The sequence below is a fragment of the Hemitrygon akajei genome, chromosome 12 (genome assembly GCF_048418815.1).
Source record: "Hemitrygon akajei chromosome 12, sHemAka1.3, whole genome shotgun sequence".
Taxonomy (NCBI): Eukaryota; Metazoa; Chordata; class Chondrichthyes; order Myliobatiformes; family Dasyatidae; genus Hemitrygon; species Hemitrygon akajei.
In genome coordinates this window covers 67,387,067-67,404,455 of record NC_133135.1, presented here as the reverse complement: position 1 = coordinate 67,404,455, position 17,389 = coordinate 67,387,067, and the positions used below count along the sequence as shown (strand labels likewise).

General features: G+C 38.6%; 1 protein-coding gene across 1 annotated transcript; it reads left to right on the top strand.

The window, feature by feature from the left end:
* Positions 1-11,779: 11,779 nt before the first annotated feature.
* On the top strand, positions 11,780-16,370 carry LOC140736592 (uncharacterized). The gene is made up of 2 exons (XM_073062412.1): positions 11,780-12,039; positions 15,398-16,370. Exon 2 carries the CDS (start codon positions 15,411-15,413, stop codon positions 16,224-16,226), a length of 816 nt encoding a protein of 271 aa, XP_072918513.1. The 5' UTR covers positions 11,780-12,039; positions 15,398-15,410; the 3' UTR covers positions 16,227-16,370.
* The last annotated feature ends 1,019 nt before the right edge of the window (positions 16,371-17,389 follow it).

The following is a 17,389-nucleotide window of genomic DNA, read 5'->3' as shown; positions in this document are numbered from 1 at the left end:
TGATTTATTACCTTCCTCAACCACATTCTTCTGCCTTTTCCCAGTAATCTTTGATGCTCTTACAAATCAAGAACCTTATCAATCTCTGCTTTAAATATACCAATGACTTGACCCCCCCTCCACATCTGTTTGCAGCAGTGAATTCCACAAATGGCTAAAGAAATTCCTCCTCATCTCTGTTCTTAATGGATGTCCTTGTATATGGAGGCTGTGCCCTCTGGTCCTAGATTCCCCTACTTTAGGAAACATCCTTCCCCATTCACTCTGTCTGAGCCTTTCAATATTTGTTAGGGTTCAATGAGATTCTCCTTCAGCTTGACATCATATTCTAGTCCTCTTGAATTAATGCTGATATTGCATTTGAGAACATAAGAAGTAGGAGCAGGAGTAGGCAATTAACTTGTTGAGCCTGCTCTGCCACTCAACAAGATCATGGCTGACTTGGCCATAGACTCATCTCCACCTACCTGCCTTTTCCCCATAACCCTTAATTCCCCTACTATGCAAAAATCTACCCAACCTTGTCTTAAATATATTTACTGAGGTAGCCTCCACTGTTTCATGGGCAGAGAATTCCACAGATTCACCACTCTCTGGGAAAAGCAGTTCCTCTTCATCTCCGTCCTAAATCTACTCCTCTGAATCTTGAGGCTATGTCCCCCAGTTCTAGTCTCTCCTACCAGTGGAAACAACTTTCCTGCCTCTATCTTATCTATCTCTTTCATAATCTTATATATTTCTATAAGATCTCCTCTCATTCATTTGCTTACCTTACTACTAAATCTACTTGCAAAGTTAACCTTTGGGGAATCCTGCATAAAGGCTTCCGAGTATCTTTGCACTTCTGATTTCTGAATTTACCCTCCATTCAGAAAACAATTCTATACCTTTATTCCTTCTCCCAACGTGCATTGCCATACACTTCCGTATACTGTTTTCCATCTGCCACTTCTTTACCCATTCTCCTAATTTGTCTAAGTCCTCCTACAGACTCGCTGCTTCCTCAACATTACCTGTTCCTTTACTTTATATAATCCACAAACATGTCCACAAAGCCATTAATTTGGTCATCTAAATGACTGACATTGACATGAAGGTAGATGGCCCCAATATCGACCCCTGCAGAACATCACTAGTCACAGGCAATCAACCAGAAAGGGCCTTCCTTTATTCTGAATCTTTGCTTCCTGCCAGTCAGCCAATCTCTTATCCATGCTAGTATCTTTCATGTAATATCATGGGCTCTTGTTTAACAGCCTCATGGGTGGCACCTTGTCAAAGGCCTTATGGAGATCCAAGTAAACAACATCCACTGATGCTCCTCTGCTTATCCTACCTGTTATTTCCTCAAAGGATTCCAACAGATTTTTCAAGCAAGATTTTCTCTTAAGGAAGCCATGCTTGTTTCAGCCTATTTTATCATGTCCCTTCAAGTACCCAGGAAGCTCATCTTTAATCATGGACTGCAACACCTCACCATCCACTGAAGTCAGACTAATTCTCTTTTTTCTGTTCCCCCTCCCTTCTTAAGGAATGAGCAACATTTGCAATTTTCCAGTCCTCTGGAACCATTGCAGAATTTAGTGATTCTTGAAGGATCATTACTAATGCTTCCACAGTCTCTTCAGCTACCTGTTTCAGAACCCTGAGGTGCAGTCCATCTAGTCCATGTGACTTATCTACCTTCACACCATTCAGATCCCAAACACTTTCTCCTTAATAATGGCAGCTGCACTCACTTCTCTCCCCCTCCCCTCCCCATATACAGTGGCATGCAAAAGTTTGGGCACCCCTGGTCAAAATTTCTGTTACTGTGAATAGCTAAGCGAGTAAAAAATGAACTTATTTCCAAGAGGCATAAAATTAAAGATGACACATTTCTTTAATATTTTAAGCAAGAAAGCTTTTTTATTTCCATCTTTTACAGTTTCAAAATAACAAAAAAGGAAAAGGGCCCAAAGCAGAATTTTGGGCCCCCTGCATGGCAGTGCTTAGTAACACCCACTTTGGAAAGTATCACAGCTTGTAAACGCTTTCTGTAGCCAGCTAACAGTCTTCAATTCTTGTTTGAGGGATTTTCGCCCATTCTTCCTTGCAAAAGGCTTCTAGTTCTATGAGATTCTTGGGCTGTCTTGCATGCACTGCTCTTTTGAGGTCTATCCACAGATTCTCAATGATGTTTAGGTTGGGGGACTGTGAGGGCCATGGCAAAACGTTCAGCTTATGCCCCTTGAGGTAGTCCATTGTGAATTTTGAGGTGTGTTTAGGATCATTGTCCTGTTGTAGAAGCCATCTTTTCATCTTTTGTTTTTACAGACGGTGTGATGTTTGCTTCTAGAATTTGCTGGTATTTAATTGAATTAATTCTTCCCTCTACCGGTAAATGTTCCCCGTGCCACTGGCTGCAACATGATCGATCCACCCCCATGCCTAACAGTTGGGGAGGTGTTCTTTTCATGAAATTCTTTTCCTCCAGACATACCTTTGCTCATTGTAGCCAAAAAGTTCAGGCATCGGGTTTGCTTAGATGCTCCTTTGAACTTTTTGAATAGAACTTTTTGGAACTAAATAGAAACTTAATAGAACTAAATTGCTTTTTCATCTTTCTATAAGATGGATGGGTTTGGTGCAGTGATATGCACTTCTCAATATCGATCTGAATGTCACTCAGGAGTTCAACATCCCATGTTCAGTAATTTGCAGTCTGTTTCATTCCTTTGAAAGAAGTTGGGCAGCTGTTGGAAAGGCAATTAAAAACATCTTGACCTTTTTCCATAGTGTGAGATAGTGTTCAGAGATTTCCTTCTGCAACCAAAAGTCTCAATATGAGTTTTTGAACTGTGGCTTCAGTTTAAAGTCATTTTGTAGCGATATCAGTGCTTTCTGTTAATTCCTCATTAGAAGTGTTTAGGAATGGGTTTATTACCCAATCTGGAATTTGGAGCATGTGAAGATCCTGAAATCTCTCTGATATTTCTTTATTCAGCTCATAAATTTGACGCAGTATACTTGAAGATCATCATATGATATTTCTTTTTCTTTCAATTCAGAGAGGAGTGGAAATTGGAAAAGTTGTGACGGCCAATGTTGCACTTAAATAGGGTTAACTTGGACAGAAATGTGGAGACAACTGATTTGACTAAGATTCACATAATTTCCTTGCAACTAAAGTATTACTACATTAAATTTTGCAAATAATTCTGATAAATAAGCAAAGTCATGCCTAATATTCTGGAGTTGATTACTGAATGAAGAGTTCAAGTCTTCAAAGTATTTAGTCACTGTTTCAAATATCTCAGGCAGTCTCCTTTTGCAGAGCCACCTCACTTCTGTTGCGCAACAGCATGCATTCAAACTGTTCATTGTCATTCTCAATGCAAAGCTCTTGAGATAGTTGAGAGCAAAGAACTTGATTTTATTTACTGCTGTGATAACAGTATTTAATGATTTGTGCAACCAATATTAGCTACAGCTTTTTTCAAGAAAGTAATAACTCCACAGTGGCATCCTGTCATTGTTGGTGCCCCACCTGTTGGACAAGCGAGAATGTTGGCGAGCAGAATGTCCTCTTTTGAGAAAAATTACCCATCAACCTGAAATCTTGACTTCCTTTCTGTACCTGTACTAATCCCCTTGCAAATAACTACTCCTGAACTATGCTTTCATCTTTTATGAAGTAAACCTAAACAAGAAGCAAAGTTACTTTGCTTGGCAAAGTTGACTCATCCAACTGCAGAGCAAATTCTGTTGTTGCATAATGGGTCTTCCACATTCTCAGACATCACATTTATTCATCTTTGAACAGAGTTGTCGCTTAGCAGAATCACTTTAGTTATTTGGTCTGGTGACCTATGCAAATCTGTACACAGAGGCTTCCTTACTGCTGGCAGAAGCAGTTCTTCTACAATTGTATAAGGCTTTCCAGATTTAGCAATGAGCAATGAAATATATAAAGCATACAAACCATCAGTTTTGTTGTGAAGTGCTGACAATCATTTTATAGTGTTCTCCATTTTAAAAAGTTTTCACGAAGTGACTGAACATCAACCAAGTACAAACAAATCCACAGATGCTGGATTGTGTGTGTTGAACATAATCTAAATTCCTGTTTGCTTTATCAGTGTATTCTCTTCAAATGTTCATGGAGCCTGGATGGTTTCATTGCCTCATTTGACAAAAAATCACACAACAGACACATTGGCTGCTGTTGGTTGGTGTTGGTATAAATCCACCTTTCAGATACTCCACCCCATATTGTCTACACTTTTTGTTTGGCCTGCTTCTGACATTTTTGTTATAGATCAACAACCACAGGTCAATTGCCTATTATTTAAGTCCAACCTCAAGTGCTGTGATAAATAAGCGGGAAAGTTACCACATCATCATTGCTCAGGCAAAATGCAGGATAAAATCCATATTCATTTGTCTTGCTCTAGACCAGGGGTGGGCAAACTTTTTGACTTGTGAGCCACAAAGGGTTCTAAAATTTGACAGGGGGGCCGGACCAGGAGTAGATGGACGGAGAGTTTTGGTAATACACCTCATAAGAGAAAATAAAATATCATGGGATATGTAGAAAACATGTGCTTTAATTTCAATTGAAAATGAACAAATGCATTACAACAAAATATCTGTCTTTGAAGTCCCATGGTATTTAGCTATTTATTGAAATGACTTTTAAAACACTGAAAATTAAATGAATAAAATACAGCTTTTTTTAATAGTAACAGTTATTATTTTAAAGCACTGAAAATTCTGTTATCCTTCAAGATATTATCATCATCACTCTCCTCCTGACTGTCTTTATTTCAAAAACGGTAGGAGATGCAGGTCTACTTGTCCTGCTCCTTCTTATTCAATTGTCCCCTGTGCCAAAACTCAACAACGACCAGCACAAGGACAGAACAGTGACAGCGCGCCAGTATGCGGAGTGCATTATTTGATCTGGAGCGCATTTTTAATTTTGAGAACGTACGTGCACCTGCGCAATACTCATGTCCATCACTTAACAGAAATGACATGTAACATGTAAGGCTTATTGAAAAAAATATTTTCAAATGCATTTTTTACAAAACACAACGAAGAAACTTATTTTTAATTTCAGTGGGAACAGTGTTGTTGGTCTCCCTTTTTAGCCAGCGCATCAAAGTCTGGATTTAGTTTTGTTGTGGCGATTCTCAGGATGGATCTGAGGTGTTGGTCAGTTAACTTGGATCTGTGGCTGGCTTTGTTGATGTTCATGACGCTGAACGCCTGTTCACACAAATAGGTCGAGCCGAAAAATACCAGCATCTGTGCCGTCCTCCGGAGGTTTGGAAACACCTCTTTACCAAGTGAAGCATAAAAGTCATTCAGTTTAAGAGAGTTGAACTTCTCTTTTAAGACGGGGTCAGACTGAAGGTCGATCAGTTCCAGCTGTAGCTCCTCTGGTGCTGTTTCAGGATCTTGTGACGGGACAGGCCACCAACTGAAGTGACTTGTCAATTTTTTCAAAATCAGAAAAGCGACGGCAGAATTCTCTGTGCAGCGCATCCAGTGACTCGCTGTATTTTTTCACATTTGCGCCGGCCTCTTCCAGTGTGGCTAGTGTGGGAAAATGAGTGAATAACTTATTCAAAATTTGCCTGGAGAAAAAAGCCAGCTTGGATTTAAAGGCTTTCACGTTTGTGTACATGTCATGCACAAACTGATCCTTCCCCTGTAGCTTCACGTTCAGTTCATTCATGTGTGAAAATATATCCACAGCAAACGCAAAGTCACAAAGCCAGCTCTTGTTGCTCAGCTCAGGAAATTCGCCGGCCTTCCTCAGTAACTCCAAAAATGCACCGATCTCCTCTTTGAGCTCCCATACTCGTTGAAACACTTTGCCCAAACTTAACCAGTGGACACGGGAGTGATAAAGTAGGTCCTGGTGATCCGCATCAGTTTCCTCCAGGAACGTGATGAACTGACGGTGCTGAAGTCCCCTTGCACGTATAAAGTTGACAAGTTTTACGACAGGATTCACAACATGATTCAGCTGTAAATCCGATTTACATAGAGATTCCTGGTGGATGATGCAGTGAAGGAAAATAACATCCTGGTCAAGATTTTCATCTTTCACTTTATTCTGTATTCTCCTCAGCAGGTCGACATTTTTCCCTGTCAAATTAGGAGATCCATCTGTGGTGACGTTGATAAGTTTACTCCAAGGGAGCTTCATATTTTCGATGACAGCAGACACCCGGTCATACAAGTCCTCTCCCCGTGTTTTTCCTTTCAGAGACTCCATTGTCAAAAACTCCTCCGTTATTTCAAAAGTATTGTTAATTCCTCGGATAAAAATGAGGAGCTGAGCAGTGTCTTTTACATCGTTGCTTTCATCCAGTGCTAATGAATATAACGTGAACGACTCTGCCTTTTTATTTAAGTCGCTGGTTATATCTTCATCTATCAGTTCCACACGGCGAGTCACTGTCCTGCGTGATAAACTGATTTTTTCAAATTTGTCTTTGCTCTCCGGACACAATACACCTGCTGTCTCCACCATACATTCTTTTAAAAACTCGCCTTCAGACAGAGGCTTGCTGGCCTTTGCTAATTTGAATGACAGCATAAAACTCGCCTTGGTACTTGTCTCATGTACGGCAGTTTGACGGTGAAAAAATTTTTGTTGAGCCTGTAAATTAGCTGCCAACCTCTGAGCATTAGCTTCCCGTTCTTTCGTTGACTGGTTGCTAGCATAGTTGGCATGTTTTGTGGCAAAGTGACGGCTGATATATTCTTTAAAAACCGCCACAGTCTCTCGGCATTTCAGGCATACAGCAGTTGATCGGTGTTCGGTAAAAAGATATTTAGTTGTCCACTCCTTATTAAACACCCGACATTCTCTATCTACTTTTCTTTTCTTAGCTCCACTCATCTTTACAGAAGGGGTGAGAGGTCAAAGAGTAAAGCGCAAATGTGGAATAATACGCTGCACCTCAACAAAGGTCAATGTATATAGAGTGCGTCATCTATTGGGAAAATGCCAGAATTGCGGGGAAAAAACGTTAACAAGGTTTATTAATATAATTTCATCAAGTTCTGCGGGCCGAATTAAAAAGCTTAACGGGCCGCATATGGCCCCCGGGCCATAGTTTGCCCATGCCTGCTCTAGACTGAACTTTCTATTTTTCCAAATCTCTTCTATAGACTGTAACCTACATTTTAATCATTTGGACTAAAATTCTGCAAAAGATTGGGAAGTTCCAGAAAAGCAATTGAAGCTATTAGAATATTCGTCCTCACATCTTCAGAATTATCTCTGACCTTCAGACATAACTTTCTGCTTCCCCAAATCAGCTCATTCCTGACCCCAGTTGCAGATGACTGATTATGTTCCTGGTGGTTTGAAGGACCTTTTTGTGAATACAAAGCTAGATACTGAAAATCTGAAGTCAAAATCTTAATTGCTGGAAATACTCATAATGTTTCAGGTCAAAACCTCTTATCAGAACTGAAAAAAAGAAAAAAAAGTTGTGTTAACTTGCAGAATGTGGGTGGGAGATTGACAGGAAAAAGGGAATATATCTGGTAAGCTAAAGCCAGGATAATCATGAGGATATGTTGTAATGTGGTCATCCAGTTACAGTTAATGGAATACCTTCATCAGAAAGATAATCTTGTTTTTTTTTTAACCTATCCATACCTTCTCCACAATTTTTAAAAAAACTTGTTTTCTCTTTCTTTCCAGTTCTGATGAAGGATCTTCCATCGTAAATATTAATATTTCTAATGGAAGTCCCTTCAACAGAACTGGAAAAAAACAGCTTTTTGTACAGCTGCTGTTTGCAGTATTTTCTGGTTTTATTACTGTAAGGATCTATATGTATGCCAATATACAGCAAACATGGTCATCAGCAACCACTATTGAAGGAAAGATTTTAAAATGTTTTGTGGGCAAGCTAAGAAAGAGAAGCATATGGATAGTTTAAAAATGCTTTCTCTCAACCTATTTTCTTTACCTTTTCAGGATCTGGGCATGCAAAGCCAACAGTTATAGCCTATCTTCAAATGCCTAGGTAGTGGTGAGCTTCCTTGTGGACCTCTACGGTTCTGCCTTGTTCTTTCTTGGTAATAGGGGTGGGCAGGTTTGGGAAGTTCTCAACGTTGCCAGAGCAAGTAACTAGTGCATTTTGAAGTTGGTAGACAAAGCAGCCATGAAGGAAGGAATATTTAGGATGATTAATAAGGTACAAGGTAAACATGTTACTTTCATCTTTTATGGCGTTGAGATTCCTAAGATACACTGGCGTTGCATTCATCCTGACAGGCAGAGTGGCTGACCTCAACATCAAGTCAATATTTGACAGGTGCAGCATCAAGGCATCTCGGTAAAAGTGGACACAGTGAAGGAGTGGCACTGGACCTAAACTTCAAAACTCTATGGAGTCAGTGAACAAAGGGTAAACTTTCCAGTGGTTATAGTCATACTTACTCAAAGGAAGAAGCCTGTGGTTAGTGGAAGTCATACATCTTGGCTCCAGATATCAAGAGAGGATATGCCTGTGGAAGTATCCTAGGCAAACCTCTGACTTGTTCCTTGTATGTGACTGGAAAAACCTTAGGTTATCAGGAACAGAGTCACTCACTTCAGGATACCCACACTCTTGACTTACTAACAACAGTATATATGAGGCTGGTCCAGCTGAGTTTCCAGTCAATTATGATCCCTAGGTAATAGATGGGACATGGCAGTGGCAATTTCTTTCAGTGTCAAGGATAGGTAGTTAGACTGTTTTGTTGGAAATGATTATTGCCTGACATTTTTCTGGGACAAATGTTATTTGTAACTCATCAACATGTATCTGCACTGGACAACAATTCTTTTCAATAGTGTTGCTTCCTCAGGATTTTTTGTTTGTTTATGATTGACGACTTAAAGGTGAACACATATAATTTTCAGACTACTTGTATCACATAGGAATTTGGAGACACAAATTATTTTTTATTGAATATAATGTGTTCAACTGCACAATGGTGCTGCCATTTTTCAATAGTTCAACTAAACTAGATATGTTTTATTGATAATTTTCATTTGTACTCAGTGTCTAAGGTTTCTCACTTAAGTGTCCAACAATAATCAGCCAGCACTGATGGATTCTAGTTGCCCTGATACCATTTCTCCATGACCACAATATCCTAGTGAAACCTTTCACCATGCTCATCACTGACAGCAACAAGATTTGCAGAGAAGTCCTCGAAATGGGAATTCAGAAAATGAATCTTCAGTGACATGTAGCATTTCATGGTTTTGTATGCTTGAAGCATGTTGTCAACCAGCTGCACGTAGTTTGGTGCTCTGTAATTGCCAACAAAATTTTCAATAACATCCTTGAATGCCTTCCATGTGATTTTTTTTTCTGGTCGCACTAGAAGCTCTTTGAATTGCCAGTCATTGATAACCTGTTTGATTTGCAGACCAAAAAAAGACTTCCTTAATCTTGGCATAGTTGTTGTAGAACACACCTCTGGTGCTACTTGGACACATTATTCTGGGAAATATCTGCCTCAAATATTGAAATCCTTAAATAACCTTTCTAAAACCTACCCTGCCTAAGCATGCCTGGACAAGATAGAAAACATTTCAGCTTACATTGTGGGGAACATTTTAATTGACTCAAATTATGAATTGATATAACAAAAATAGGAAATTTTAAAAATATGGTGCATGATAAGGAAATTTCATGGTGATTTTCATGATCAGCAACCCCAAATCCATAAGATACCACCCAAAATATTTAGGAAGCAAAATTGTTGTTATCCAGTGTAATCTGGTGTATTGATGAAATGAAGATAATTGGTGAATGTATTTGTGAAGAACATTTGGGACAATTTTCCACATTATCAGGTGAACACCAATGTTGTAAATGTACTGGAGATGCAGCTTGTTCTGAAATACAGGACCAATGCTACAACCATGATATTACCAGATCCAACCCCTTCACTATATACAGCCATTTCTTGATATCACATGGAATGTATCAAAGGAAAGAGATTTTAAACCATTTTGCAAGTAAACTCATAAAAGTGACTGGATCAGTTGGCAGTTTGTTAAAAATAGCTTGAACTGAAGTGGTTACTTAACCCAATAATTGTTAATTGCCATGTGAATAAGCTATAGAGAAAATGAGAAAGAAGTGTGAATGGGAATGATGGGATTCCTGTGCTAGGAAGTGGCATAGACTTGAGGGGTTGAATAGCCTCTAGTGGTACTAAGATAGTCACCAGATATTTAAGTACTCTTGAAGTTCCAATTTTTAAAGTAGGAAACGTACCAACTAATTTGCAAACTGCAAGGTTCTACTAATATGAAAATTATTCCTTATTTTACTGTTATTACCTTATGTCTTAAAGTATTTGATGACTGCTTGTCTTTTTGAATAAAACCGTTAGACATCTGATACATATACAGCTGAGAAGTGTGATAGGATGCCAGAAAGGTAGCTTGTTAATATATAAACTAATTTTCTGTAATTGAGTTGCAGTTGGCTTTTGTTTACAATTTGGCTCGGATCAAGTCTTGTATCTCTACTCTCCTTGAAAATGGAACCTAATCCAAGTTTCTGTTGAATGTTTCAGTAGATTTCAAACTCATTGCCTTTGGTTAGCAATTCTGGGGGGGAAACCCTGCTCTTTAGCAACAAATGTCAGTGGTAGTATATAGTGCAGGTGGGTCTACATAAACTTATACATACAGTATATATTCCATTTTAAGTCTTTCCTATGTGTCTTAAAGCAATTAAAGAAGAACTTGGCTTCAAACTAGGTAAGCAATTTTAGTAATGCCTTTGTGGTGTTAATCCCACCAGAGTCAAAAGGTTGAGTATTCAACTCCAAACTCCAGAGAACAACTTTTAGATTGGCATTGCAATGCAGTCCTTAATAGTTCAGCACCGTCAGAGGTACTCTTTGCAAATGAGAAATTGAACCATTTACTATGTCAACTAGAAACAGGATCCTGTAGCATGTCTTTAAAGAGTAGGGGATATTTCTTTGTCTTGGTTAATATCACCTCAAAATAATGATCTGATAATTATCAACTTTGTTATCAACTAAGCACTTGAAGCACATTTGCTTTTACAGCTATCCAGTCACGATAAAGGGTCCTTGATCTGAAAGACTGACATTTACTTGACCTGCCGAGTAGCTTCAATATTTCCTGTTTCTGATTCTGGATTCCAGCATCTGCAGTTTTTTTTGCTCCAACTGCTGGTTATCATCAGGCTACTTGTAGTATATAAGTCACTATCTATTACCTGGTCCTAGTCATACAACAGTCCCCCAACATTTGACCAATATCCAGTCAGCACTGCTGGAACAAGATGCATGTCAACAATTGTTCAGGACAGTCTGAAAATATCATCCCCACCATCTGTATACTAACTAGCTTCACAACTTGAGAGATTACTCATAATTCAAAGGCTATATTGATTATTCATCCAGGATGCCTTGCTCAGAGGTTTTTGAGTTTGGGTTTGGAATCACATTAAAGCAGACTGCTGGATGGGGATTAAGATTCTCCATGCCAAGTTATGAACACATTATTGAATTTTACAGTTTCCCATAGAAGAATGTAAGCAAGTGATTAGTATCACTCAACCCTACTCAGCAGTTTATGGTTATGAAATAAAGACTGCACTGAATGACACATCTTAGAAAAATTGAGCTGGAAATGAGAAATTCAGCTGTTATTGATTTGCAATTCCACTAAACACTGATTATAATGTCACTATAACCTACTTTTACACTTGAGTATTCTATGTGTTGTAACTAATACATCTTGATTAATGGCTGCAATTTGAGCTGGACATGTTAATGGCAAAGGAAAAGATGAGCCTAGTGTTATCTCGGTTACAACTAAATAGGCTTCAGTACCTTTACTGCCTGATCTTCCATGGACAGCAACTGAACTCCAATCAATCAGGAGAAAAACAGGACAGATTCTGTCCACACAAACAAAGTGACTCCCTCTAAAGACTTTTTTAACATCCTGGACCAAACACGAACGGGAATAAGGTATGAAAATACTTAAACTTTTTCACTATTTTATACAATGATCATATTGCATGCTGAGTAGCAAGTTGCAAAACAGGATTCTAGAAAATCGATTTGTCAAAATGTTACAGGTAAATAAAACATGAATGTAGATTTAAGAAGCATTTTACAGATTTACCAATATCTGAATATTTTAAAATCAGGAAATATTATGAATTTTGTAATTAGTAATTAACTATAAAACATGCCTTAGTATACTGGGACGGGGAAAAAGCATCCTTAATTTTAGCTGAGCATATCCTGTTACAGTTAGGAAGTGCAGTTTCATGGATGGTGGGCACAAAGTGGATTTGTTTTGTTGACCTTGTAAAGATAGAACTAAAATGCAGAAAAGCTGGCAAGCCTGCATCCAGCCTCCATCAAACCATAAACAAAACAAAATATGCAGGTTCTGGAAATCCAAGAAATACACACAAAATGCTGGAGAAACTCAGCAGACCAAGCAGCATCTATAAAAAAAGTACAGCCAACATTTCGGGCTGAGACCTTTTCTTTTTCCCTCTAGTCCAGCTAAAGGGTCTTAGCCCGAAATATTGACTGTACCCTTTTCCATAGATGCTGCCTGGCCTGCTGAGTTTCTCCAGCATTTTGAGTGTGTTGTGTGTGTCCATCAAACCATGCAAGAATGCTGTATTTGTGGGCTTCAGAACAATGCTGAAGGTGCACAAAAGAGACAAAGTGAGACCAGATCAGATGGGATAAGGCAATCAGCAGACATTAAACATGCTTTTGCAGATGGGCTAATCTAGGCAAGTGTTTATGATAATAAAGATGTCAGATAGGATTGAGCTAGAAAGAATATGGGTTGATTGCTGAAATTAGCTATCACACATCTAGTGTTATTATCAATAACCCAATAGGGAACTCAGAGAAACATTTTTACTCAAAGGATTGTAATGTGGTGACTGCAAGTACAAAAAAAAGAATCAAATAACAAATGCATTTATGGGAAACTGAATGAAAGAGAAAGAACTAGAAGGAAATCCTGATTATAGTTTTTAAGAAGTAGTGTGAGAGGCAGCTGTTAAGCGCCATAATGGATGGCAAAGACCAGCTGAGTAAATGGTATTCTCAACTTGACTCAATAAATGCCTTTGAAAAATGGTCACTTCATGGACCTAAAGCAATCTGCACACGGTTGTGGGAGGGATATTTAAACATTAGAAGTAAAAACCTAAAATATTCAATTAGGTATTTTAAGTAAAAGTTAACACTACCAATATAACTGTAGGAGAGGTAATTCCAATAAGAGGAAAGCTGTTTCTTTTTTCCCTAAAGTGCAGATAATTGGGTCTCAGTAAGAAATACTCAATACAAGAACTCTGGAACTAAGCATGTCACAGTTCTGGTTTATATTTATTACCAGCTGACCAGAGAATAGAATCATACAGCAGGGAATTAGCCCCTTTGGCCCAACTGCTCATGCCACTGAATCAGAAAAACTTGTTTTAATTCTAGTTTGAGTTTGTAGTTTAATTGTAACAATGAGCATTTGCCTATTTTCTTGTGTTCAATATGAGGATCTTGAGTAGTTCTCTGCTGTCTTTAATAGTAGTATAAATACAACATGGGTATGGAGGCTTGATTAATGCTATTGTATGTTAATATATAGAGACTATACACAAGCCTCATTATACTGCTGCAGATTGACATTCTCTGCTGTATAGGTCCTCAGTGGAAAAACATTCACCTGAACCCAGATATCAACTGTAGCCTCTAAGCAACTGGTAGGAAATGAGTGGGAACTTAAGAACTTTCTTCACCTACTCAGAACTGATTTTACACAATTTGAACTGAATAATTTACAAGATGCTTATGGTACATCAGCTGATATACATTTCAAATAGGCTAAATAAAGAACAGTGAAATAAGAAGCAATACCAGCTGGGATGCTGGTACCATCAGTTAGAGTTTTATTTACTTTTTAAAGCTGTGTCCAAGGTTCACTTTTGAAGTCTCTTTAAAAATACTGGAAATACGATGTATCTCTCCCTGAAATTGTTACCACAGTAGACAAATCTCATTTTCATCAAGAAAGCAGGCTTCTCAATGAAGGCACAAGAAAAAAGCCTTTCTAAATAGGAAAAATATGAAGGTTGTGATTTTTGGTTAATGTGCAGGTATAAGACTGGCCACTGGGCCTGGGAAACTATAGTACATGAGGAAGATTTAGCAGTTTTTAAATCATAAAACTGTAGAAAGGCCAAGCAGAGGGAGAGGCAAGCAATCCTCTAGTTTTAAAGTGATGGGAAAGGAATAATATTCCCAGGAAGAAACACTTTAGAAAGTGTTGACATGAACACCATAGTTAGATCAAAATATGCCAAAGAGTGAAATGAGTTGCTAGGTTATCAGTGACAAGTGTCGTTGATTTTTGGGGGCGGGGAGGTGAAAGAAATGGAAATGGAAAGAAAATGGAAAGTAATGGCCTCTTTCCATTTGTGTTATTTTAGGTTCAGCTATGATTGAAGAAATTATTTCAATGTACTAAAGTTATCATAATTTTCTACAAGTTGTTTGGTTAGTAACCAGATAGCATAAATTTTAGTCACTTGAGAAGGTGGAAGTCTTGTTTTCAGCTATGGGGATGTTCTTGGGAGATGGATTCTGAATCAGAAGTCATGTTTGAAAGAACAAAAAACAATGTTTTGCTGTTTTTTTTTAAAAAGCAGCTGTTTGTTAAAACAGGAGCAGAATGTGGAAAGGACACAGAACAAATTCAAGAGCCAGAGTAGAGAAATAGATGAATCACTGAAAACTTATTTCTGATGAACAAGAGCTAGTTTTTAAAGAATAAATGCCTACGGAACAAGCTTGGCTCTGGTTTTTGCCAAGCAACTACCAGAATATAGCTGCAGAAACTAACAGGATTGCCATAGTAACTGTTAAAAAAACTGATTCTAGTTTGAAATGTCACTTATATACTGTAGAGCCATTTGCCCCTTAGTGCTCGTGTAAGAACGTTGATCCAACTTCCCTGCTTCCACCATCACCTTACAAAGACTTTTTTAAAAGTCCTTACCCAATTCCCTGGCATAGTTTCCACACACTTTTAGAACAATGTATCAACAAAAATAACAATCTTCATCTCCCAGTTTAAGTCTCTCTAGCTATCACTCCTCCTGATATTGAAGACATAGTAGTCAATTGTACCACCAATCACTTATGAAAGGGCAGATGTATAGTATTGTACAACAGCCGTTGCTCGTTTTACTTCAAGTGCCACCAGGATTTCTTAATCATTGATTTTAAACTAGTAACAACATTAGGAATGGTTGATATGTAAAATGCATGAAACCTATTTGTGTGTTTGTCCCAGCCTCAGATTAAATATGTCCAACCCAAAGGGGAAGATCTGGGACTCATCTGCACAGAGAAACACATTGACCAAGTATGAGGCCAAGAAACTCTTACTGAAATACAGAAAAGAGCGAGATGAAGCATCAAAAAAGGGGGAAGTGAACCGAGATAAATTGCATGTGATTCAGACATCCATGGGAATGCAGATCCGTGAATTGAAGGAGAAGGTAAAAGTGCTGAACTCGGAGAACAAAGATTTACACAAAACCATTAAGAAGCTCCAGCCAGAGTTACAACTGGATACCAACCCCAAACTGAGGAGCAAACTGACCAAGGAGGTGTTAAAAGAACTGAAGGAGAGGTCAGAACGATGCAAGAACCTGCAGCAAGAAAACACCAGGTTAAATCAGGAAATAGATAATCTGACTTTGAAGTTGGCACAGACAGAGAATGTCAGGAAGGTTTTAGAAGACCAACTCGTGGCTGCACAGAGTCAGGTGAGAAGTCTGAGCAACGAACATGACCACGTGGTAAAACTGTGGGAAGAAGCCGAGATACAGAGAGAAAAAATCCTGCAAATTAAGCACCTCTTCAGACAGTCTCTCTTTAGTAAACAGCATTGCCACCAGACCATGGATAAATGCATTCAGACCGTCGTCTCCATCCCCGTCTACAGGCGCTTTTACATGAGAAAACCCGAGGGGACAGTCAAGCAGCAGGTGGTTTATCAGGAAAAGGAGAAAGTGAAGCAAAGGTTTATAAATGAGGCACCGGTAACCCCCAAAGAGAGAAGAGGCAACACTTCAAACAATGCATTGACTAAAATCTATAGAATTACCCCAAACTGAGACCCATTGCATGGAACACAAAGGGGGAAAATCTATATGAATAAAGGCAGAGGAACTCCTCAAATAGTCAGTACTCCTCGTGGTTATGAGATGTATTTACATCTTCTGTGTGTGCAGCATTAAAAATTCACCAAATCTCAGAAAAGCAACTAAACATTGCAATAGGCTATGGGAAAATCACTTTATTATCTCTTGTCTGTATATTTTAGTCTTTAACAAGAAAATAAATATCCTTTAAGTTAAGGCCAATTAAAATGTTTTCTTATTAAACTGATTAATGTTTTTGTCTCCTCACCCCTAAAGTGATGGTGGATATTTGTTAATGGTCTAATTAGAGTCCATAGGATGGTACAGGCAAAGCCTACCACCTTTCTACTGTCTCTGGGTGAGCATGTGGTGCAGTTCTTTATTAGCTGATGGGCCACAATCTAATAATGACCTAATTATGAACCACTTACATAAATCTGCACAATGCCTCACTTCTTAATTAAATAGAATATTCAGCAGATCTATGAACATAATATAATTGAGCAGGTTGCTTGGCCCTCATTGCCAGGCCAAGCAGCTACAAGTACAATGCCGACCTTTTACCTCATTGGCACTTTCCTATTCTTGAATGCACGTGGCAACTGGCCTAACACAGCTTTCATGGTAGAGAATTTTAAAGATTTACTACCCTGTGGGTGAAGAACTTCTTTCTCATCTTTGTTCTGAATAACCAATTACTTATTTTGAGATACTTTCCCTGTCTCTAGACACTTCAGCCACCAGAAACAAACTCAAGAGAATTTTATTCAGTTCAGTGAGAACAGCTTTCCTTCCAAGATCAAGAGTGGACAGGCCAAATCTGATTAATTTCTCCCCATTCCCTCTTCATTGCTAGTATAGCTTCCATTGTGTGCTGTGTCTGCGAGGCTGAGTCGGGTGGTGCCTTGGAAGTCCATAGCGGGGGTATTCCCTTCTGCCGCCGTTGTGGGATGGCAAGTCTGTTGGGACCCTGGGGACTTGTGGAAACTGTGGTGATTTCTTTTGAATTTACAGTCCTTTAACATCTTGGACTATTTTTACTGTGCCCATAGTCTGTTTTTTTTAATCAATTATGCTATTGTTTGCACTGTTGTAATTATGTGGTTTTGTGCAGGTCTTGTAGCTTTAGATTTTGG